General features: G+C 28.9%; 2 protein-coding genes across 9 annotated transcripts in view; one reads left to right on the forward strand and one right to left on the reverse strand.

Moving 5' to 3' along the window:
• The window catches only part of LOC107452869 (uncharacterized), a 133,777-nt gene extending 111,340 nt beyond the window's left edge, over positions 1–22,437 (reverse strand). For 5 of the 7 annotated variants that reach the window (XM_087166002.1, XM_087165998.1, XM_087166001.1 and 2 more), the window contains exons 1-4: positions 22,285–22,437; positions 4,891–4,975; positions 3,385–3,450; positions 1,499–1,564 (exon numbers count right to left, since the gene is read on the reverse strand). In XM_087166002.1, the coding sequence (XP_087022128.1) occupies positions 1,499–1,564; positions 3,385–3,450; positions 4,891–4,975; positions 22,285–22,422 (355 nt within the window). In that variant the 5' untranslated portion in view covers positions 22,423–22,437. The remainder of the gene's footprint in view (positions 1–1,498; positions 1,565–3,384; positions 3,451–4,890; positions 4,976–22,284) is intronic. The other 2 variants (XM_087166000.1, XM_087166003.1) reach the window with 2 other exon arrangements.
• On the forward strand, positions 17,252–24,433 carry LOC107453428 (uncharacterized). Of its 2 annotated transcripts, none has more exons than XR_001585323.5 (5): positions 17,252–17,323; positions 18,341–18,432; positions 19,279–19,306; positions 22,771–23,005; positions 24,101–24,433. XR_001585323.5 is itself a non-coding variant. In XM_016070258.5 (5 exons), exons 2-5 carry the CDS (start codon positions 18,366–18,368, stop codon positions 24,201–24,203), a joined length of 366 nt encoding a protein of 121 aa, XP_015925744.3. In that variant the 5' UTR covers positions 17,252–17,323; positions 18,341–18,365; the 3' UTR covers positions 24,204–24,433. The 2 variants fall into 2 exon arrangements, 1 of the variants encoding a protein (XP_015925744.3); XM_016070258.5 differs by having other exon boundaries at positions 22,771–22,938.
• Positions 24,434–24,754: the final 321 nt, after the last annotated feature.

Genomic DNA, 24,754 nt, shown 5'->3' on the forward strand with positions numbered 1-24,754 from the left:
TGTATTTTATGTTTTATGTAACAGAGTGTGCTCCGACTCTGACGTCATTAAATTTAATGCATACGAAACATTGAGTCGCGAAGGCTCAGGTTACAGAGCGTTCGCTTCCAATGAGGCGAACCGGATGCGAATCCTCGCGATACGAATTCTGCATTCGGCTCGCGCCGACCACAGTGATAACATGATATATCCTCAGTGGTAGACAGGTCATGGGTTAGAGTCCCTTCGGCGCCAGGCTAACCGTGGGAGGTTCTCGTGGTCTTCCTCTCTATGTAACGCAAATGCGGGTTAGCTCCAGTAAAATGTCCTTCACGACAGCGAAATTTCTCCCAATACTCGATCTAGGAGTTCCCTTGTCTTCTAGAAAGATTTCAAAATTAGAAGGCCACGGAGTTGACCATTAGTAGTCGTAAACCCATTAAATTCGGTCGGCTGTTCAACGACGGTTATAAAATTAAAAAAAATAAACATATGTTGTTGCATTGATATCACAGTCACCGTGCTTGTGCTCTGTGGGTCGGACATGCGTAATTAGTTCCTACAAGCATTCCTACACGAATGTTTGTCCTTTAGGTTGGCTTAAGTTTGCTAGTTTACGAAGGTGAACATTAATATTAGTGAAATAAAAATTGGGTCACCTTTCCAGTGCTGGTTATGAAATAGCTAAATATAATATATTAATCTGAATATTTTTAGAATTTTAACTCATGTAGAAATCTTAAGAATAAGTTTATTGTTCCTTTATAAAAAAAAGCATAAGCATCTATACTACACTTAAAACGTTCTGTAAAGTTAAAACTAAAGCTTATAGCCTTGAAACATTTTAATCTAAAATCCCGATCAAATAATTATCGACATGGATGCAATTTTCTCAAAATATTTGAATATAATGCAATTTTTGTTTTAAAGTTATATTTTTATTAAAAGTTTTCAAAGTACTAATAAATATTTGGTACCATTAACGGGAATCTAAATATCTAAGTATTACATTACTGATAAATGCCTGGTCTACCAATACAAAATTAATTGCTTAATGGGAAATTAAAATTACGCTGGACTATCAGTTATTAGTATACTTTAAGACGAACGTCTAGTGACACAGGGCAAACTTGATTATTTTTAATATAGTTTTTATAATACATTTGTTATTAGCAACAATAAATCTGAGCTTCTTGAAAATGAGGGAGTTTAAATCACTTATATTGAAATTCAATGAATAGATTGTTGTCGTCAATTAAATTTCATCTTAAATTATTAGTGTATCAATACTGTCAAATAGTAATATGGAGCTGTGAACGGGATTTTTTTTTTTAATGTTATGAAAATATTTCCTTAAAATAAATAATGTTTGGCATTAGACACTCAAAACATGGATCTATTATACATTGTAAGATCCTGACATCCTTTTGTATTTAAAAAAAGAAAATTATAAGAAGAATGGAATATAATGAATGAACAAGTATTTAAAACGGATTATTTTTAAAAAAACAAAACAAACCTGGGTTGAATTTGAACCCGCAACCACCATGAGGTCCACAGTCATCAACAGGTTCTTGGAGTTCCACTATAAAGTCAAAAATTACTAATTACTTCAAATATATTTAAATGTAATATATTTTAATACAGTGCAATAAATTAATTATTAATAAGATTAGAACTACAATTTTCTTATCTGAAATGAAGATCATGAGACGGGCCGTAATTATGTCATTATAAATCAAGAATCGATGCTAAAAGCTACTGTCAAAAATATAGCAAGTAAAACATATGAGCTTAAAAATAAAAGTCTTAAATTTTTATTATCTTTGCAAAAGATAGGATTTAAAAACCATTGATTCAGTTATCTTTCCACATTTGCCCATATTTTTGAACTAGACTTAGTTTATCATTTGTCTGTTTATTTAAAATATGCAATGTATTTTATGTTTTATGTAAGAGAGTGTGCTCCGACTCTGACGTCATTAAATGTAATGCATTCGAAACATTGAGTCGCGAAGGCTCAGGTTACAGAGCGTTCGCTTCCAATGAGGCGAACCGGATGCGAATCCTCGCGATACGAATTCTGCATTCGGCTCGCGCCGACCACAGTGATAACAACGGATCATGGGTTAGAGTCCCCTTTGCGCCAGGCTAACAGTGAGAGGTTCTCATGGTCTTCCTCTCCATGTAACGCAAATGCGGGTTAGCTCCATTAAAATGTCCTTCACAACAGCGAAATTTCTCCCAATACTCGATGTAGGAGTTCCCTTGACTTCTAGAAAGTTTTCAAAATTAGAAGGCCACGGAGATGACCATTAGTAGTCGTAAACCTATTAAATGGGGTTGGTGGTGCAACGACGGTTATAAAATAATAAAATTTAAACATATGTTGTTGCATTGATATCACAGTCACCATGCTTGTGCTCTCTGTGTCGGACATGCGTAATTAGTTCCTAAAAGCATTTCTACACGAATGTTTGTCCTTTAGGTTGGCTTAAGTTTGCTAGTTTATGAAGGTAAACATTAATATTAGTGAAATAAAAATTGGGTCACCTTTCCAGTGCTGGTTATGAAATAGCTAAATATAATATATTAATCTGAATATTTTTAGAATTTTAACTCATGTAGAAATCTTAAGAATAAGTTTATTGTTCCTTTATAAAAAAAGCATAAGCATCTATACTACACTTAAAACGTTCTGTAAAGTTAAATCTAAAACTTATAGCCTTGAAACATTTTTAATCTAAAATCCCGATCAATTAGTTATCGACATGGATGCAATTTTCTCAAAATATTTTAATATAATGCAATTTTTGTTTTAAGGTTATATTTTTATTAAAAGTTTTCAAAGTACTAATAAATATTTGGTACCATTAACGCGAATCTAAATATCTAAGTATTGCATTACTAATAAATACCTGGCCTGCCAATACAAAATTAATTGCTTAAGAGGAAATTAAATTTACGCTGGACTATCAGTTATTAGTATACTTTAAGACGAACGTCTAGTGTCACAAGGCAAACTTGATTATTTTTAATATTGTTTTTATAATACATTTGTTATTGGCAACAATAAATCTGAGATTCTTGAAACTGAGGTTAAATCACTTATATTGAAATTCAATGAAAAGATTTTTGTCGTCAATTAAATTTCATCTTAAATTATTAGTGTATCAATACTGTCAAATAGTAATATGGAGCTGCGAACGAGATTTTTTTTTCAATGTTATGAAAATATTTCCTTAAAATAAGTAATGTTTAGCATTACACACTTAAAACATGGATCTATTATACCTTGTAAGATCCTTACATCCTTTTGTATTTAAAAAAAGAAAATTGTAAGAAGAATGGAATATAATGAATGAACAAGTATTTAAAACGGATTATTTAAAAAAACAAACAAACCTGAGCTGTGTGTGAACCTGCAACCACCTTGAGGTCCGCAGTCATCAACAGGTTCTTGGGGTACCACTATAAAGTCAAAAATTACTAATTACTTCAAATGTATGTAAATGTAATATATTTTTATACAGTGCAATAATTTAATTATTTATAAGATTCGAACTACAATTTTCTTATTTCAAATAAGGATAATGATACGGGCCATAATTATGTAAATATAAATCAAGAAAGGATTCAAAAACTGCTGTCAAAAGTCTTCAATTTTTATTATCTTCGTAAAAGACTGGATTTAAAAACCATTAATAATTCAGTTATCCTTCCATATTTGACCATGTTTTTGAACTAAATTTAGTTTACCATTTGTCTGTTTACTTAAAATAAGCAATGCCTTTTATGTTTTATCAGAGTGGGCTCCTAATCCGACTTCATACATTTAATGCATTCAAAATAAAAGCAAAATTAATATGGATGATTATTTTTAGAGAGATGATCTAATTGAAACATTGAGTCGCGAAGGCTCAGGGGATAGAGAGTTCGCTTCCAATGAGGTGAACCGGGCTTGAATCCCAGTCGATACGAATTCCGCATAGGGCTTGCACCGACCACAGTGATAACATGATATATGCTCAGTAGTACAGGGATCATGGGTTAGAGTCCCATTGCTTTCAGGCTAACCATGGGAGGTTCTCTTTTTTTTTCCTCTCCATGTAACGCAAATGCGGGTTTGCTCCATTAAAATGTCCTCCACGAATTCAAAATTTCTCCCAATACTCGATCTAGGAGTTCCCTTGTCACCTGGTCTACCAATACAATGCTTTTTTGCAAAATTGGAAATTAAAATTACGCTGGATCATCAATTATTAGCACACTTTAAGACAAGCGTCTAGTGTCACAGGGCAAATTTAGTTTTTAATAATACTGTTATTATAATGTATTTGTTATTAGCGACAATAAATCTGAGCTTGTTAAAACTGAGTGAGTTTAAATCACTTATATTGGAAATTCAATGAATAGATTTTTGTCGTCAATTAAATTTCATCTTAAATTAATAGCTTATCATTACTCTCAAATTTTAATTTGGAGCTGGAAACGAGATTTTTTGTTAATGTTATGAAAAACTTTTCCTAAAGTAAGTAATGATTGGCATTAAGAGCTCAAAACATGGATCTGTAATAACTTGTAAGATCCTTACATCCTTTTGTATTTAAAGAAAAGAAGATTATAAGAAGAATGGAATATGATGAAAGAACAAGTATTTAAAACCAATTATTTAAAAATTATTATTATATTTATTATTATATTTAAAAACAGTGTAAGTTGCAATTGTGATGAAGAGTTTGAACAAAGAAAAAAAATCGGATCGTAAAAAAACTGTATCAGTGTATTATTTGGAGCAGAGGCATGTGAATGTTTTGTTATAAAATTGTAGATTCCATCCTATTCAGTTCTTAATATAATTAAATCGTTCAAACTTATTACTCCATAATTTAAGAGAAAAAAAGCATTTACTTTCTCTTTCGGCATAACATTGAAGAAAAACCATGATCAATATCATCACTGAGAAGCAGTTCATTTTCTCTAATGTTGTGGAATTCTGAAAAGTAATAAAAAAGAATCATGAACATAGCTGTTTTAAAGTACGTCAGTTAGTAAAATTTCTTTTTTCAATTCAAAGTATTTTTTAGCTTTAACCATTCAATACACTCTCAGGAGTACTGTAGGTACAGTGAATAAACGGGCCACTCTTAGGGTTAAAGAGAGAATAGAAGTGCTGGTTCACGTCCTGGCTGAAAAACTCGCCAAGCCCTTGCTATGATTTCCTCCTGTGACGTCAAAACAGCGCAAAGCCTGCACTTTTGCTCCAAGAACGGCGCGTTCGATTTAGCTTACTTTAAATATTATTGGAGCATTCGGTCTAACTAGCTCTAACTAATATTAGAGTATTCCTTTGGGACAAATTCCGAAACATTTCTCGTTTTCTATAACGGTTTTCTTTAGTTTTTTGAAGTGAATTGCAAAAATTTAAAATTATTAACGAAATGTCAGTTTGCGCGATTGCAACTTGCAAAAATTCTCATAGAAACACAAAAGGAAAAAATATAATTTTCCAGGCGTTCCCTGAAGTAAATGAACCGCAATGTAACGAATCGATTCAACTTTGCAAACGAAATGACCCAGTTATTATAAAACAGCAATACGTTTATTATGCCGTTTAAGACTTTTTTATAAGAATTCGCTATCTTAATAGAAACCTTCATATTACTTTAAAAAAAAGGCAGGCAAAAAAATCAAAAAATAGATGAAGTCAAGAAAATTATAATGAAATTTATAAATAATTAATAGTTAAAATTCTCCTAATTTCATAACATATTTTTTAATGTTGTTATTCTAAATATTTATGATTTTTTTAAATTATATTCCCTTAAATTTTAATGTCTATTAATTATACTCTCTTAAATTTAAGTATTTCTAAACAATTGCAAAATGTCTAATATTATTTGGAACCTAAATTATTATTTTGTTTCAGAAATTAGGGCTTACTTTTGATGTTTCTTAATTAATAAGTATGAACAAATTGCCATTGACAGCATATTTTAAAATCAAGACTCTAAATTTAACCAAACTTATTGTTATCAAGCAATATGTAGCTAAAAAAAGTGTCAATATATGCTTTAATTTTTTTAATTAATAAAAGTTAAAACTTAACTTTTTAAATAGACTATTTATAGTGTAATTTACGACAACTAGTAAAATATTTTTATCAGTTTAAAATGGTATTTGTTTTAATATTATGCAAAGAAACTTTTTTTGAACGAAAATAACTTGTTAATTGGGTAAAGTTCGAAAGCTAATATCAAGAAAAAGTCGAACTCATTTTAACAGTGAGAATGATGCTGAGTTTTCAAAACATCTTTGCTTGCGATCTACGAGATTTGTGTGTGGAGAAACGTCATGAGGAGAGAAATTGTAGCTTCAGCTCTAAGAGAGGAATGAACCAGCCCTTCTCGCTTTTCTTTAGCCTTAACTCGGAGTAACTTTCGATGTAATGATCGGATCTTCACGGACTCATCCTTGATGGTTGCCGAGGGTGATCTCAAGTATGCTGATTAATTAGTGCATATGATATTTTAAGTTACGAAATCAGACTCAAAACGTACTTTCTCTGAAAAAACATAACTTTTTTCAACGGTTTCGGATATCTGCACACCATCCCCACAAAATTGTTGGGGGTAGCCGCAATTTGGGAAATATAGTCCCTATAGTTTGGTCCGGAGTTTGAATCCCTTCATGATAATGTTGCTTTTTTTTTGTTTTACGCCATATCTCGAGAAATTTAGAAGTAATATGAAAACTTTTTACACACCATTATAAAATTCATTTCCCCAAAGATAATTCTATACAAAAAATGATTTTAATTTTTTTTTATTATAATTTGATTTAATATTAGTTGGAAAAATTTTGAATTGCAAGGTTTACAATTTTTTTCACATCATTTTACAGAATATAATTTTACATGGCAAAATACAATATTTAAAGGAAATCGGTCAAATAGTTCCTGAAAAATCCCATTTTTAAAATGCGACTTTTTTCTCTCTTGAACAAACATTTTGGACTACTGCATTGCGGTTACACCCTATATTTTGGGGATCATAAATTCAAATCCGTTTTAGAAAAGGTACGTTTATTCAAAAAAAAATATACACTTTTGTGCATGTCTTCGTAATGTCTGCGCTAATGAATTGGCATATTTGAGGTCAGCCACAGGATCCCATTAAAAATGACTCCTTGAATTTTAAGATCCGATAATTAGATCAAAAGCTATTCTGGGTGGTCATTTTATCCACTGTACATTAAATTATAATATCACTGCAAGCTTAATAATAGATTTTATATTTGTGCTGTAACTTTAATAAGATAAAAAGTTGAAGCTTGCTGTTTTGTAAACAAATCAAAATGTTTAATGCTACATAATAATAAAAATTCCTCGGCAAAGTATTAAGGTTACAACAACGTATAATGATGTGCTTGAACTCTCTTTAAAGTTTTTCATATTACCGGATAGTTCAAATTTTTTGTTGTTCGTAATTAAAAGGCTGCAATAGGCATGCTTTTTTACTCCTAGATATGATTTCGTTGTCTTAGCATGAAATAAATACACTTAAACGGATTTAAAAGAAAATACTGTATGGTTAAAAGTTTGAAAATATTTGATCAAATTATCTTTGATAAATTCAATGGTTTTGTCTAGCATGTGACGTTTTGCGACGGAGACAGGAATATGTTTGTCAAAAAAATATAATAACTATAAATAACTGGAGTATCTTAGTATGAAATATAACTATAATTGATGAAAAACAGGATAAAATTGGAAATTTGAAGTTTTGATTGTCCTGGTGTAAAATAGCCATACGTAGCTTTACATTGCAAAGAAGGTTGAATATCAGAAACAAATATCATTAAATTATTTTTGGAAATTGTTTGGTATGATATCAATAAATTACCAAGATTATTTTTCTAAATTGCTCTTACCAATCAATGCAGAATCAGTTCATATGTTAGAAGCAAGTAATTATAAAAACACTGTAAATATTCTAGAAGAGTTAATAGATATTAATTCTAATAGGTTAAAGTAATACTTACCACTTGATTGAATGTATTACGAGAATAAATAAATGGAATCGAATCATCTGCTATTTATACCTCATTTATTAGGAAAAAATGTTTTCATTGCACCTGATGCGTTTCTCAAAAACAGTAAACAATATCTTAAACAAGCTGCACAAATCAATCAATGTCTAAATTGATTTGTTTACAAATCAACATATGGTTTTGACAAATTTCTGTCATCGTCTATTGCTTAGAATTTTTCTTCTTAATTTCTGAAGACAGCACTGCATGACAAACAAAACATATTCTATCACAAATGTTTAGCATATCTGTGGTGAATTTTCAATTCAGGGCTCAGCTTGAAATCCGTGTTAGTAAAAAATGACGCAGCAAAAAAATGCATCCTTCAAGTTTTTAACCGGAATTTAACAACTAAGAGAGGAATTTTGATCTCACTTTTATTATTCTTAGCCTAATCATTTACAAGTCAAGTCCTGGTTTTTCTAATCCAATGGTCTTCAACGACCCACTCCGCAGGTTGATATTTTTTAAATAAAAATTCAAACTTGATTCTGGATATTTTTCAGATCAGTTAATAACTTTTAACAGAAATAAAAGTTTGTATTATAAAATCTATAAAAGAAAAGAAGAAATTTTCCAAAATAGAGATAGAGTCATTAAAGGTAGCTGGATTTTAAATTACAATCAAGGGCTTCGTGGTCTGTTTGGCTAGGTAGAATGCATATGCAGTTTTTCAAGCGATATCTTTTTAGTCATAATTCTGAACTATAACTCTAAATTCCTACTAATTAACAACAACTGGTGTACATTTATAGTTTCCGCCACAACTTAGTAAAAACGACAGTTGGTTTTTAAAAGCTTTTCAAAAAAAGTCTTGTTTAATAAATATACTAGGTGATTTATAACGATGAAAACTATATCATTGAAAACTTAGATTTCTCTAATTTCACTATAGTTACATTCAGTAATAATGCACTTTTAAAAAAAAGAATTATGCACAGAAAAGAAGTTTGTAAAATGAAATCAAGTGCTATGTCTTTATAAATAGCTAAGTTCATTTTCTTAAGCATACAATCTGAGCTGCGTCTAGGTTCAGTAGTACACATTTTGAGCTATGTTTATTTTCAAAGCATGGTATTTGAGCTGTATCCATTTTCGTAAACATGCATCTCGAGTTGTGTCCAGATTTGAAAACTCGTTGACGATAAATATCTGTTGAGTGTAAATGCCTAGCGATAAATCGTTTACATTTTACATGAGAATTGAAATATAGTGAGAAATAAAAATAACAATATATATCCATTAACAATAGATTAATATAGAAACAAATAGTTCTATCTTTAAATCAGCTATAAATCAATCGGTTTATTTGATTAAAATAGCATAAGGTTGACTTGATTAGTATTGATAAATCAACTTACGCCATTAGTTTTCAAGACTAAACAAATATCAATCAAAATAAAAAAGAAGTTTTCTGTATTTTAGAGAAAGAAAAATAAAGTTCATTTTTTTATCGAATAGAAAAGTAAGAAGCATCAAATTTCAAAATTGTGCTTTTATCTCGAAAAAAAATTTTTGTGATGGACTTTCATGTAAAAACTACGATTTTTAAATTGGAGAAAAATCTTATAACAGCTGCGATTGCTTGTAACTCATTTTGATTTTCCAATATTTCGAAGGCACATAAAAAAAATAATCGGTTTTTGTAGTATTTAGCGTATTGTTTTGTGTTTTATCATTCGATGAAAAAAAAGTATATACTAGTTAAATACCCATTCTTCATACGAGCTGAAATACAGTAAATAAGAAACAAATTGGTTCTGATCAACATTACAAAACTATAGAAGTATACCAACAGAATTTATTAAGCTGCAATTATTTTATTCGTTATTATATGCCTTTCCCGATGGTTTGAGCAAAACATGATTCTAGAAAATAAAGTTCATCTCATTGAAATAAAGATTAACTATAATCTATACCTTTTGACTAAATTCTATTGCTGGAGGTAAATTCCTAACAGTAAAAAAATAATTTTCTCCGGTACTTATCCCTTTCGATACTCCGTAAGTACTTACTTTCACAGTGCCTATGTAATAGATATCTTGGTATAAATTCAAGTATCTTAAGTACCTACTAAAATCTTCAATTAAAGCAATATGAGTAGAAATTATTACCACAATTTATTTGAGTAATTAATATAGCAATTCTTTATATTTCTCCTAGCAAAATAAGTGTCTATTTTCCATTACTCAAGTCTTTCAGAAAGAAAAAAAATATTTCAATATGTATCTATTATAAAAATTAACTAAGAATCGTCAGCGTTGCAGAATTACAGCCCTTCTTCATGGGTTTCATATACGAAAAAGTACATCCCCCCGTAATTTAGATTTTTATTACAAAAGTATTTTTTTACTTCAATTTTCAATAATTAAAAAAATAATCGATTGTAATACTCGAAATTAATAGTAACAACACCAATATTTTAATAGTCATTATTGACAAATTCATATCGATACTTTTTTTGAAGGCTATAAAGAATTGCCAAATTATTATTGACGCCAGTGATGTTGAATTAAATAGGGTATTAAATAATACTGATATTGCTCTTATATAAGTACCGTGGTAATGAGAAGCTCTTTTACGAATATAGGTGAGTAAAAAAGTTACTATGGAATTCGTTTTTTACCTGTTCTGAAATTGATAAGCACCCAAAAATAACCATACCAATCATTCATGACGACTAATACACAAATTTTTGTTTTGTTTTTTTATTCCGGTGAGTGGCTACATACTATTAAATTTACCACTATATAAGTAACTAGCTCAACTGAAGAAATTTAAAATTAAATATACATATAATATCATTTAACCAGGGTAACCTGTGGTTATCTATGATGAGTTTGGTTTCTCTTTCAAATTTATTTAGTCAACTTACCTAGAGTGATTAATATCATTTCATCTAAGACAAAGTTTAGACGAATTCAGATTTTGTGTAATTAATTCTACATTTCTAATCTAATGCTCATATAAAATCGAACTTTAATAAAATAAATAAATTCGATTCTTTTCAGTTCATTTATTATCTACTATTACACCTTTTTTCAATACCATTTTCAACACAAACACAGTAATGATTCATTTTCATTTTTTTCCATTAAGTATTTACGTATTTATTTCGTCATTTATTTACAATCCTTTTTTAGGTTCAGCATCAATCAAGTAAAATAATTTATTAATCCATATATATATATATATATATATATATATATATATATATATATATATATATATATATATATATATATATATATATATATAAAGGGATTAATAAATATTGAGAAAATATGGAAAATAATAAAAAATAATGGCAAGAAAGGAAAATTATTAAAAATTCGTTTTCAAAACTATTTAAAAAAATATAATTTTTGATATCAAAAAGAAAAAAGAAAAAAGAAAAAAAAAAGAAGGAAATTAAAAATCCGGAAAACGAAACAAAGAAAAGATATAATCTCTTCATCAGCCCACACGATTATATCCGCAAAAAGGAGTGTTTTCTAATATTATAAAAAAAAATAAGAAAAAGCAAACAAATATATCAAGCAAAAATCAGAAAATAAAATGTAAAGAGAACATTACACGAAAGGAAATCTTCATAGTGCGGAGCGAATAAAATGAACTTATGCTCACCGGAATCTTTCAAGAATGATTTAAAATATTTTCGTAATAAGATTGCCTGATTACAATTAATAAAACTTATTAATTTTCTACGTTTTTCTCTTTGTTTTTATTGTGCTATATATATATATATATATATATATATATATATATATATATATATATATATATATATATATATATATATATATATATATATATATATATATATATATGTATATTTATGTATATATATATAAGCAGTATTGGTTACAATTTTAATCTCGTTAAACTGTTCTTCTAACCTGTTTGTTCCATTTCTTTGAAACCAAAATGTCTAAATTTTTATTCATTTTCAACTTAATTTAGGTCCGGCAAAGCCAAACTGTAGTTTTTGAGCCGCACAAGCTATGGGGTTAAAGTGGTCATCTACCAATGAGGTTTCATGGTTTCGAAACCTTGTGATTGCTGGTCGTTACAAATTCCGCACGCTGACTCCACCGACCAAAGTACTGACGTAAAATATCCTCAGTATTAGATGGGTCCCGGATAGAGTTCCCTTGGCTTCAGGCTAACCGTGGAAGATCTTCGTGGTTTCATCTCCATGTAACTTAAATGGGGAGTATCAATTGGGGACCATCAAAATGTCTCCCAATACTTCTTCCAGGATCCAATATTCTTTTTGAAAAAAAATATAACCCTTGTGCCAAAATGAAAATATTTTTTTCAGTTATTATAAAATAGAAGACAGCTTATGAGAAACTAAACTTTGTTGAACAATAAAGAAGTTATTTAAAAAAAGCATCTTTGTGTTTAAGTAATAAGAAATTTTAATAACATAATGGTTTTAATAAATAAAAATAACAGGAAAAACATCTTTTACTAGCATCAAATTCGTACCCCCCATCTATTATTTAATTGAATGTGATATTTTATTTCTTAGATACTTTTTAGAAATATGAAATAAATAACTAACTAGAAAAAAAAAATAGATAAAAGAGATTCCTGTTAAATGAAAAAAAAAAAATCTGCCAAACTACTGGTGGTTAGAAAAATGAAATATCTTCGATTTTTTTTATCTTTTATAAAATGATCGAAACAAATAAAAAAAATAAGTTAATTGATTTATGAAGAAGTACAAAAGAAGTTCCAAGAAAATCAATCAGGATATATAAAAATACCTTTGTTCCTTTAAATTGAAAAAAAAAAGAAACAGCTTTACATTTCCTTAGGATATCTGTTTTAATTAAAAATCATTCTTGTTGTTTTTGTAATAAAATCCATTTTTGTTTCAAATGAGAATTATTCCTTTCTTATTTAAATTTAAATAGAATAAATTTCGTTCATTAAAAAAAAGATTTTTTATGAATATTTGAAAGCAAAAAAAAAAAGAAAAGAAGAGGAAGAAGATTCCCTAAAAGGAAGTAATTAACGACAAAACATTGGAGTCTAAATCGCCAGTGAAATGATTCTGACACATAATTCTAAATTTTATAAAAACAAATTTCTTTTGGTTACAACAATATACAACTACTTTTGAAATAAAATTTCTTCACTTTTCTATCTTTTATGAACCCGCTTTGTTAATAAGCTATATAAAATTATAACAGTGCAAAATTATTTTGAATTTGAATAAACAAATCCGTTTAAACTTCTTTGATGTTTTTCATTTTACAAGAACTCTTCAAATTTGTCACACAATAATCCCCATCTATATTAGCTATTTTTCGTCAAAGTTTATGCAGCGTTTGTTTAAAATAAAACTAGCTAAACTCTAATTTAAAAAAAAAACTCAAACGCTTTTTTTCTAAGTAGTAGACTGAATATGATTTAGAGTCTCCTTGCCATCCGAATAAGTTTTCACGGTTTTCCTCTCCCGATTACTCAAATGCGTGTTACAGATAAAAAGTCCTCAAAATGCGTGTTACATGGAAAAGTTCCATCAAAAAGATCCTCCAGATAGCCAAATTTCTCCCAATACTTGATCCAACAGTTACCTTGGTTTCTGGATTTGTTCAAAATTACAAGGCTGCGGAGTAGCAATCGTAAACTCAAAATTTGAGTTCATTGACGGTAATAAAATAACAGAAAGTTGCAATATACACATGCAGAATGGTCCAAAAGATAAAGATATTAAAGTTGTTTTCTTCACTAGGGGAAACATCAGAAAGTTCGATCTGCACTTTAGGTCAAAATAATGCTAAACGTAAGGGGCTGCGTTTCGTTTAATTTTTAATTCCTCTAAAGTGCATGGCAAACTTCACAAACCATGAATAAAGCAAAACAGCAAGAGTAAAGTACAAATAACGAAATTATCATACTACACTTTCAGTTCCGTAAGCAAGAACTGCCTTCATTCTCTAAGCATAAAATATCAGTTAAAGAGTAACAAAACAAACTCCAAACACGGTGATACAGATTCAAAGATGGGAGATAAGAAACAAGTGTGTGAGAACTAGCCAGAAAACCTTCGGCAAGAACCCACAAAATGTAAGAAAATTAATATGATCAGGATTCAAAACGTTGGAAAAGCATGGGATTGTAGAAATAACTAATTAGAAAAACTATAAAACTATAGGACGAACCAATTAGAATTTTGTAAAATATGGAATGACACCAAAAATCAAGGCCGTTACACGAAATTCAGAGATGAATAATTTTAGCAGAATAAAAGTCGAAAGAGATGAAAACCTTTTAATTCTTTCTAATATTATCATTTATTTTATATTTCGAACCAAAAAGAAATGCCATACTCCCGTTTGTATACCGCGCTTTTAAAATGTGCTTTGATAGTTATCTCTTCAATGAAGAGCTTCTTTACCTAAAATAATTGTCATTTACAGTATGTTCTCTTTCTTATAATATTGAATTCAATTATAGAAATTTAATGGCGCAATTCAACACACCCTCTAATTTGAATTTTAAGAATTTGTTTTTTTTTGTTTTTTTTCTATCCGAAGAGCAGTAACTTAATCTCTAAGATTTCGAACAAATTTAAAGTAGTTTTTTCCACTGTACACAAACTAAAGTTCATAAATATTAAAGACTCTATTGCTGATATTACTATTTGATACATTTAACAAATCTCTTGTAGGAGTGGCCTTGTATATAATGAATTAACGAAACGTACAGTGATATTTCGACTTAAATAACTTGAAAATATGTCCCAAATCAGGATATTGAACAATCTTCCATCGACCTACATGGTTGAAAGTCTAATCATAAATTTGAATATTCTTCTGCTCAAATCATTCAACACTGCTCACCATTTTCCCCTTTTAATTTTTGAGATTTGTTGTTGTTAATTTACGTCGCACTAGAGCTGCACATTGGGCTATTGGCGACGGTCTGGGAAACATCCCGGATGATCCGAAGACATGCCATCACAATTTTGATCCTCTGTGGAGGGGATGGCACCCCCGCTTCGGTAGCCCGACGACCTGCGCGCGAAGTCGAGCACTTTACGGTAGCACAGTTTAACGAGGACCAATACCGCACACCCTCGGTCCCTACGCAGACTGATCCAAGTGGTAACCCACCAGCACACTGACCGTAGTCAGTGATGCTTGACTTCGGTGATCTGCTGGGAACCGTGTCTTAACAATCAGTCCACTGCGGGACTAATTTTTGAGAATCAATTCATATTTTGAAAGATTCTTATAATTTTGTTAATGGTCTTTTTACTGTCCAATACTTTCTCAATGCTTGAAAATATGTTCTCCTTAACTTAATTACCTCGTTTAATATTATCCTCCTACTGATTAAACGAAATTGCACGCGTTGATTCCGTCACTTTTCTACAGCCATTTGGTGTTGACACTGAGGGAAGTTTTTGTTTAAAGAACTGATAGTGTAGCTAGTCTATTTCTATACCTTTATTTCTGCAAGTTATTTTACTTTATGCATTAATAGCACAAAGTATATCTGAACCTCATTTAGACTTCATCACCAGTTGCATGAAATATTAAGTGATTCAGGTTTTCTCTCTTCACTTGCTTTATTTGTCAGAAATTATGTTTCAAATTCTATTCACCAGATGAGGCAGTGTAATTTCATCGATAAGCTCAGAATTAATTACGCTAGATTAAATCTGAAATTTATTCTTGTACACACCATTTAAATAAAATACACAAGAGATACTGAACCGATTACGTTTTGTTCATAGCCGCTTGGCGTACATACCACGAACAATTAATTTTAAATGAGTCATGATGATGCTTTGAGTTTGATTCTTCAATTGAGTTTAAATTTTTTTGATTAATTTTAAATGAGTTATGCTTTGAGAAAGAGTTAAAGTACTCTTTCTATTTTGATTCAGCAAGTCCTTTTAAGATAACTTATGTCTGATTCACTATTTTTAGTGATGAAAATTTTTAAGTAAGTGAAATTTTTATTATATTAAACTCTGTCAAAATTTTTAAGTGGTATGGTAGCGCATTGAAGAATCATTGTTTTAGTGTCTCGTACGTTACAGACATAAGATTTATATTAATATTTCCAACATTATTTTTTGAAAAAAATGGCATTTATTTTGAGTGTTTGAGTATTCTAAATTCAAGAAATATAGATGTAAATATAGTGGATTCAACTCATTTCGATAGAACTTTTATTTAGAAAACATTCTTATCACACGTACATGACGTAGAGTTAAGGAATGTTTGTTTATGTTTTTGTACTCGCATTAATGGACACTATTTAAAAATGCATCTTTAAGTGTTATCTTAAAGTAACCTAGTACATGAAAGTTACATTATTTTAAAAAAATAAACCAAATGTTACATACTGGCGTAATGCTAAGCACGTATCCTTTCATCACTTTTGCGTAAAAAATGGATATGGAATATTTAGACTCTCTGGCTTTTATTCCTCTACTTGTAGACATCAATTTATACCTAACTAATTTTTCATTAAAACTATTATTACATTTAACGTTACATAAATGTTACATAAATAAGAAATATTTGTATGATTTTTCTTATAATATTACCAAAATCATTTTTTTACTTTAAAATATACCAAACACAAAGAGATTCAGTGAAGTAACAAAAAAGTAAAGCATAAACGTTTAAGCTAATTTCCTCAAATTCACAAAGTAATCAATTAACTCTTCACGTTTTGAAATTTTATTGCAATTAACTTAGTTTATAATACATAAAAACATATTATTCACATATTTTAAGTTCCATCTTACGCAATTTAGATTTGCCATTTTTTTTAATTTCTTAATAATAAATTAAATCTGTTTGATTTATTTGAATTGGTTTCGGCTGAGATCGTAAATTATAAATTACTATAGAAAAATTTATTTTTAATGTAAGGAATTAAAACTAATATAAAATAATAAAGAAAACATCAATAATAAAAAAAACATCAATAATAAAAAAAACATCAATAATAAAAAAAACATCAATAATAAAGAAAACATATGTAAGTGCAGTCAATCTTACTCCTCTTGAAAGTCAAATGAGCTTTGATTTAAATGTCTTGCTTTGTAAACATTACTTTTTTTTGACGTTTATAGACATGTGTTTAATATAGCCATTGTTAATTGTTTTGGAGTTATAAACATTTTATAAAGAGGGCAATAAATTATCGCAAAAGTAGGTATAAAAACATTAGTTATGCTCAACACAAATAATTATTAATTTTTATTTTATTGGTAAGCTTTGTTTTGTAGTTTAAACTTTATATTCTGTTCAGAAGAGTTGTTTTAATTTAGCTTCACTGACGTAAACAGATATAATGCTGTGTTTTAATATTTTGAAAAAATTATGAAAAATAAATTTTGGCACAATTTCATATTTCTTTAGTTTTCATAGTTTCGTTCATCGAAAATCTGCAATTTAAATACGTAGTAACTTTTTAAAGGATTTTGTTCAATGAAATTCAATTTATTAAATTGAGATTAGTTATTTGGTTTAAGTAATTTTCGGACTTAATTGAGAGAAAAATAATACATTCGTGTTAGCATTGTTTTTCTTTGTTACTTTAAATCTGAAATTAAGTTGGTTTTCGAAAAAGAGTAGCCTTTCTCTCCCCCTTCATAGTTAAATTTTATATCTAATTTAAATCTTCATAAAAACCTGTTTCATTCACTGTATTTGTTTAACAAATGCATAATACTGATTTTGCTGTCCTAAAATAAGATGTAATATAGTATTCAATATGGCACTATGTGACTATCGCCACTAAGCTTCAAAATTAAATCAATTTAAACAGTGATCTATTTATCTAAAATAGTGATGAAGTACGTTTTTTTCTGAAAAAGGAAATGCTGAAGGTATTAGATGAATTGCCGTTAAATTGCGACTCGGGAGTCTCAAATGATGTTTTTGCGATTTGAGAGAGGCTTGTATTTGGATTAAGTACGGGCTTAGTTAGATTTTTGATTAGTTAGATTAAAATAAAATTTTCGACCTCATCATTAGACCAAGAGATGCTTTTTTCAGATATTTTGCATTGTATGAAAAATAAAATAAGAGTTAATTTTTGTTTAGCTTTCTCAAAAAATAAGTTAGCGAGATCGAAGGCCTTTTTGCAAATCAACCAAAAATTCCGTTCGAACCGAACCGTTCTTGAAACGAAAATTTATTTTTCAATAACATACACTAGTGTGTTTGATTTATGAATTATTATTGTAATTGTGTATGAAATAAAATGTTTTTTATACTTTTAGGTTATTGTAAAATACCAAACAAAACATGAATTCTAAGGCAATATCGATGATTTTTCTAGTTTTTTTCCTGCATTGTTACGAAGGGAGCAAAAGTAATTATTTTGCTTTTTTTCAATTAAAATATTGATATAATTTACTTTATTTTCTTAGCTTCAAAACTCTTCTGCTTTTGAATATTTTAAGCATTTGTTTCGATCATGAGAATGAATAATGTGAAATCCAAATAAACAAACTTTTGAAATTTTAAATCCTTGAATATATATTACTAACAATTACATTTAATGTATATTGTTAGTAATAATTGTATATATATATATATATATATATATATATATATATATATATATATATATATATATATATACATAAGAAATATCACATTAAACATATCTGTGATTAAAAAAATATTTTTAATAGATGTCTCATTATTAATGTTCTTTAAATCTAAAATCTTCAAATAAGTAATATAGATATATACTTATTATGGATCTATACATTTTATAAAACTATTAAAATCAAAATAAAATCATTGCAGAATATTTACTTTTTATATTTATGAAATATTTCTGCAAGGAATACGAAATTATAATCGAGATAAACGCGTTTTTAATTTAGAATTTTTTACAAATTTGAACTATTTGTGTACTGCTGAGCTTCAACACTGTAACACTTCATTTAACTTCTGTTTCTAATTTAATTCTCGTTTATCTAAAACATGGGGTTTTTTCTACCAATAATTAGTTTAATGTTTAGAAATTTGAGATATTTTTTTTCCACGTCTCCAGAAAAACTTGTATCAAATTTTACTCTTTTTTTCACCGTGTTTGACATCATTAAAATGAAAATAATTTTTTTTTTATTATAATCATAAAAGAATAACTCATTATTTTAGTTTTTAAATGCACTTCTTGTTCACTAAAACATTTTTCTTATTTTAGTTTTTCAAGAAAGCAGACATAGTACTAGGTATGTAGTAAATGTTTCTTTAATATCTATATATGCCTACATTTAAGATTAAAATAAACTTTAAAAAAAAAAGAAAAAAACAAATTTAAATTTAATAATTTCTTCTATTATTTTCGTTAGTCTTTCCCACAACTTATATTTCAAGTTTCAAATTTAGTTCCATGAATTAATTTAGAAAAATGTATTCATGCGTTATTTATTTTTAGACAAGCCATTAAAAAAGAACATTAGTTGAACCACTCCTGTAAAACTTTTTCAGAGGAAACCTAGTTACGATTATATGAGTCTATATTATTTAAAACAAATAAAATGATTTTGAATAATTTCTTTTATATGTATGCGAAAGTAATATCAGCAAATAAATATAGAAATTTATGTACGAATTCGATTTATATCATGGGAAGAAATGAAACGTTTATATTACTCTTATAACTCTCGCCATTATTATACTTAATATTGCACGTAATCTCTATTATACGTAAATTTATTACGTATTATACGTAATAAATTATTACGTATTATACGTAAAGTATTATACGTAATCTCTAATTATTTTCATAAAAAAATAATATGGTGGCACCCATAATGCGTGAACTTGTATTAAACCGTGCCACTATTAATTGCAGCTTTATCATAATCCATTACATTATTGTACAGATTTAGGGGAGAGTCGGGTAGCCCCGCCCTCTTAAGGAGTATTGCTAATATTTCTGTATAATATTGAGTAATACTCAGTATTTTTGTATGTTTTTATTGTTTTACCATCTAATTAAATAATGAAAAAAGAATAAACCAAAAAAAAGAATAGTTTAACTTAAAAAAATAGAAATTTAAAAAAATATGTTTTTCAGCTCATTTCAAAATGTGTCGGGTTAGCCCCACCCAGTTACAAAAATTATGTTTTTTGACTGTTTTTTTCTGGTGTAAATGAAAGTGACCAATGTATTGACAATAGATAAACTTCATTTATCATTTTATCACAAAATTATTTCATTTATTACATATTTATATACTTTTAGTGAATTCTATCACTTAATAACGATCATTTAATAACAACAATATTTGTTGTCAAAAATGCATATAACATTCCAATTTGAAGAAATAAAATAATAATTTTGCAACCGTACATTTATCGACGAAATAAAATTGGGCGGTGATACCCGACATTCATGTGAGCGGGGCTACCCGAAATCCAATTTTTTTGTAAATTTGTAATTACTCGAACAATTTTTCAAATATAAACTTCTTTCTTTGTGCAAATTAAACTTAAGACTACTTACTTTAATGCTGTAAGTATGGAAAAAATTATTTCCTTAGTATTAAAATGAAGTTTAATCGAAACATTCAACCAATTTTTCTTAATTTTATGACTACCGTATTCAACATATTTTCAAAACTATTGTTTACCATATTAACAGCTGCATAAATACTTGAAACTTTGAAAATAATCTTTTTTTAATATAACAATTAATGTCCGATGACGCATTGACTTGAAAAAATATTCTATACATATGAAGTTGACTGTGGGTGGAGCTAACCGACTCTCCCCTAAGTGTTTCAATTTGCCTTCTAGCCCTTTATCTATTGCGTTGCCTTGAAAAGAATTTTTGATATTAGAGAGAAATAGGACTAAATTTTTTCTACACAAAAAATTAATTTTAATCAGTCCACTATATTTTATTCCATTCAATGGTCTTTCGCCATATACCTAGTAATTTCATGGTCCCACATTCTTAGAACTTCCAGTTTTTATCAGCAAGAATATTTATAATTTATTATTTTTTTTGTTTCCAAAATCGCACTATAATTTCTTTTGTTTATTGGTATCCATTTCTATTATACTAGTATTCGCGTACTATTAGTATTCTTTTTGGAATATATCTCCTTCATTATGTACAGTTTTTAGAGAAAAAAAATTTTCAGACACCAACATAATTTTTTATTAACTAATCTCTTTATGTGCTTCAAAACCTATTCTCTAGTGCAAAAGTGTTTTTTTTCTTTCTGCAACCATCTACCATTCAATAATAATCGAGAACCAGGTGGCCTGGTTTGATGAACCAGCCCCTTTGAAGCTTGAAGCCTTTAAAGCAATTAATTATTTTGCTTAATACTTAACACAGTATAAGAGAGATTTCTAAAAATATATTAATTTGGCTTATGCAGTTAGCCAAAATGGCGATCTTCGTTTTTATGTCATCAAAATCTTTACCAAATTAGTTTTATTTTTCAAAGAATATTAAGGAAGAAAAAATTGAGGAAAATTAAAAAAAGAATTGATAATATTATCCTTTATCTGTTTTGCCACTAGTAGGGACCTTCACCCCTCTGTTCAGAGTTGTTTGTCAAACCTCGTACCTTCACTCTAAGTTTGCAGATTTTGCAAATGTTCAGTGTGATGTTGTCTGATCAGACATATCAACGTCACACATGACCGATCAGACATAATGCTAGCGTCGTCTGACCAGAACTAATATCAGAAAACAGAATTGGAAAAGTAAAACATTTAATTTTAGAACATTATTTTTTAAAACTGTGCTGCTAGTTTTTTTTTCTTCGCTTTACCAGGACCAACTTATAATTACAGTACTTTAAGAAAAAACTTTGACCTATATATTTTGTCCGAGTATTGTCTAAATTAATGCTAGAAAATTTTTTGTCTATGAAAGAGCATATTGCTTAAACAAAAATATCAGACTACTATAAATAGACATCCGAGCTATTAGATCTCGTGAAATACCTCTCTCTAGGACTATCCAGGATTGCCAGGTTCTCCTAGAGAGTTTGAGGATAGAAGGGAGACAAATAACACTCCAATAGATCCCAGGACATTGCGATATCTACGGCAATGAACAGGCCGATATGCTGGCTAAGAAAGGCACTCAAATAATTCAACAGCCAGGCGCTCTTAAATCCTTACATTCGGCAAAACTCTATATCAAGCATTTTATGAAACAAAACTGGAAAACGTTACTCACTTCTCGTATTTCTTCAAGAAGTTGGAGGAACAGCTTAGAACAGGGCATTGCCGATAAGCTCGGCAATAAAGCTGTTGCAGAATTCAGACTTGCGGTGGGCCGTGATTGTCTGGCGAACCACCTCTGCCGCATCGGCATTCTTGCTGACCCAAACTGCCCGTTATGCTCGAATAATGAACTTATAATGAACAGGAACCATCTATTGAGATGCTGGGCTCTGCGTGGGGACTCTGATGTGATGCGCTACTGGAGTGCCCGACATCTGTTATTGAGATAGTGACTTTTTTCTCTTACTTGTTGTTCACCTTTTTGTTCACTGTTTTTGTTAGAGTTTGTCTTTTCTCTTGCCATAAGAAATAAAATTAAAAAGAAACTATAAATAGACATTAGTGGGTTGGCGAGTGATAGCAAACAGGGTATATCATACTACCTATTATTATATAATGTATAAGAATATATTTTATAATTACCAATTATTTCTTTTAGCGACAAACATGATCAACTGATTGAAACAAACAATGCTGCTTCTCCATCCTTTAGATGCCCAGCTTTTTGTAATAAAACACATGAACGGAAACCATCTGAAAAAGGAACACCTTATAAATTTACTTTGCAAGTATGCATGAAGTGCAAGAGAGAAAGGAGAAAACGCCAGTATGAATATTGAGATTATAATTTTTTGTCGAAATGTTTATCCTAGAATTTATAGTTAGTAACCAAGGTAGGAATTACTTTAATATTTCATTGGCATTCCAAATTTGATGCTGATAACCAAAAAAAATTTTGTAAAATGTTTTTTTTAAAGTTTTCAACCCTATTATGTTTTCATTTGACATAGTAAAATATTAAACTTGCACATTTAAAATATTCCTTTACTTGCTCTATAAAATGAAGTTAACGTTTTGTTTCCATTTCATTGTAACTTACTCCAATAACAAAAGGAAGATAGAAGAGCAGAGTCGAGTGACAGGAGTAAAATACTCTTGTTGCGATTCCAGGTAGTTGTACAGTAACAGAATTAGAGTGTCCACTTCAATAAACAAGCTAATTAAATGCTAGCGTCGGGGGTAAAACATAGCGATTTTAATCTGTTACTTCAAATCAAGTGTTATTTCTCTAAATATCTATCGAATGACGAAAGTGTGAAATATTTCAAAATAAAAAGATTTCTTACAAGCTATGAACCATGGTTTATATTGCGTACATCAACTTTTCTTCCTATATGTGGCCACGTTTAAATAAAAAGTCGGGAAATCGTTCCGGATAAATTAGGAGAATTTGCGCGTCATCTCACTTAAAAAAAGATGGGACGTTGTTCCTGTATTAAGATCAAATGTTCAAAGCTAACTAAGAGAGGCGGATGAAGTATGAAATGTTTTTAAGCAATTTTGTGTTTTGAAGGAAACTTAATTTTTACAACAATATTAAAGAAATATATTTTTTCTACACTCATTACTTTTTTTTAATTATTCTTAAAATTATTTTCTTTTCTTGATTCTTCAATTTATACCTCGAAATTTTCTCCTATATTAGTATAATATTTGCTTACAAAAACCTTGCATCTCTATTAAGTGGAATTTACTAACAATTTAACTCTCGTTCTTATTAATAAGTCTTTCTTATTAATCAGTTCATTCTTATTAATAAGTCATATTAATAAGTCCCCATACGTAAATCCTCCCACTCTATTTAGACAGATTGCGTTTGCTTCTTGGTTTTATTAAATTAATGTATAACAAAATAACAATGAAACTGCATTTTTCGAAATTATTCTGCTCAATTATGTGCAATCTTAGTTTCACCTTATTTTTTCAAGGAATTCTAGATGCAACTCGCTGTGTACTGGAGTGCCGAAGACTGAATTTTGCAGAAGATGCCGTTATGATTATATAAATAAAAAAGATAAAGAAATAATATGATTTTACAAAAAATATGATTTTATAAATACAAGATTATTTTACTACAAAATTTATTGGATGTGAATAAAACTTTCCATATGAATCTTTAATATAAATGTTTGGTTCCATTACAATATTAAGAAATGCATAGAAAATAAATTGAGTTTATTTAAGTGCAAATATTTTCTGTTAAACTATGAATTTTGTCAAGAAATATTATTCATTATAAAAAAAGATTCTGTATAAGTCCATTTTCACTCGTTAATTTTTGTTATATTATACGTTTTCGCTAATTTTCCTCCTCCGTTTGCGTTTGACTTTTAAAAAGTATGTGATGACACGTAAATCATACAAATGTCTCACCTAAATATACGTCATTTAAGGCTACTACGATGTATGATCAAATTCAAGTGGAATTTCGAGTTTTAGATGATAAAAATAGGTATAATTAGAAATATTTTGGCGTGGTCAAAAATTTCATTGATTAAAAATATTTTTTTTTCACTGAGTAAAATTACATCGAGAATCTAAATTGTTTTTTACAAAATAAGAGAAATGATGGTAACCATGAA

The sequence above is a fragment of the Parasteatoda tepidariorum genome, chromosome 6 (assembly GCF_982258835.1).
Source record: "Parasteatoda tepidariorum strain Cologne lab strain chromosome 6, Ptep-v5.0, whole genome shotgun sequence".
NCBI classification, from domain to species: Eukaryota; Metazoa; Arthropoda; class Arachnida; order Araneae; family Theridiidae; genus Parasteatoda; species Parasteatoda tepidariorum.

Bases quoted from the DNA above. Each gene is read 5' to 3' on its own strand.
- LOC107453428 (XM_016070258.5), top strand. From the start codon at position 18,366: ATGAATTCTAAGGCAATATCGATGATTTTTCTAGTTTTTTTCCTGCAT. The intron at 18,433-19,278 runs GTAATTATTTTG...TTCTTATTTTAG, and splicing joins TTGTTACGAAGGGAGCAAAA to TTTTTCAAGAAAGCAGACAT. The intron at 22,939-24,100 runs GTATGAATATTG...TATTTTTTCAAG, and splicing joins AGAGAAAGGAGAAAACGCCA to GAATTCTAGATGCAACTCGC.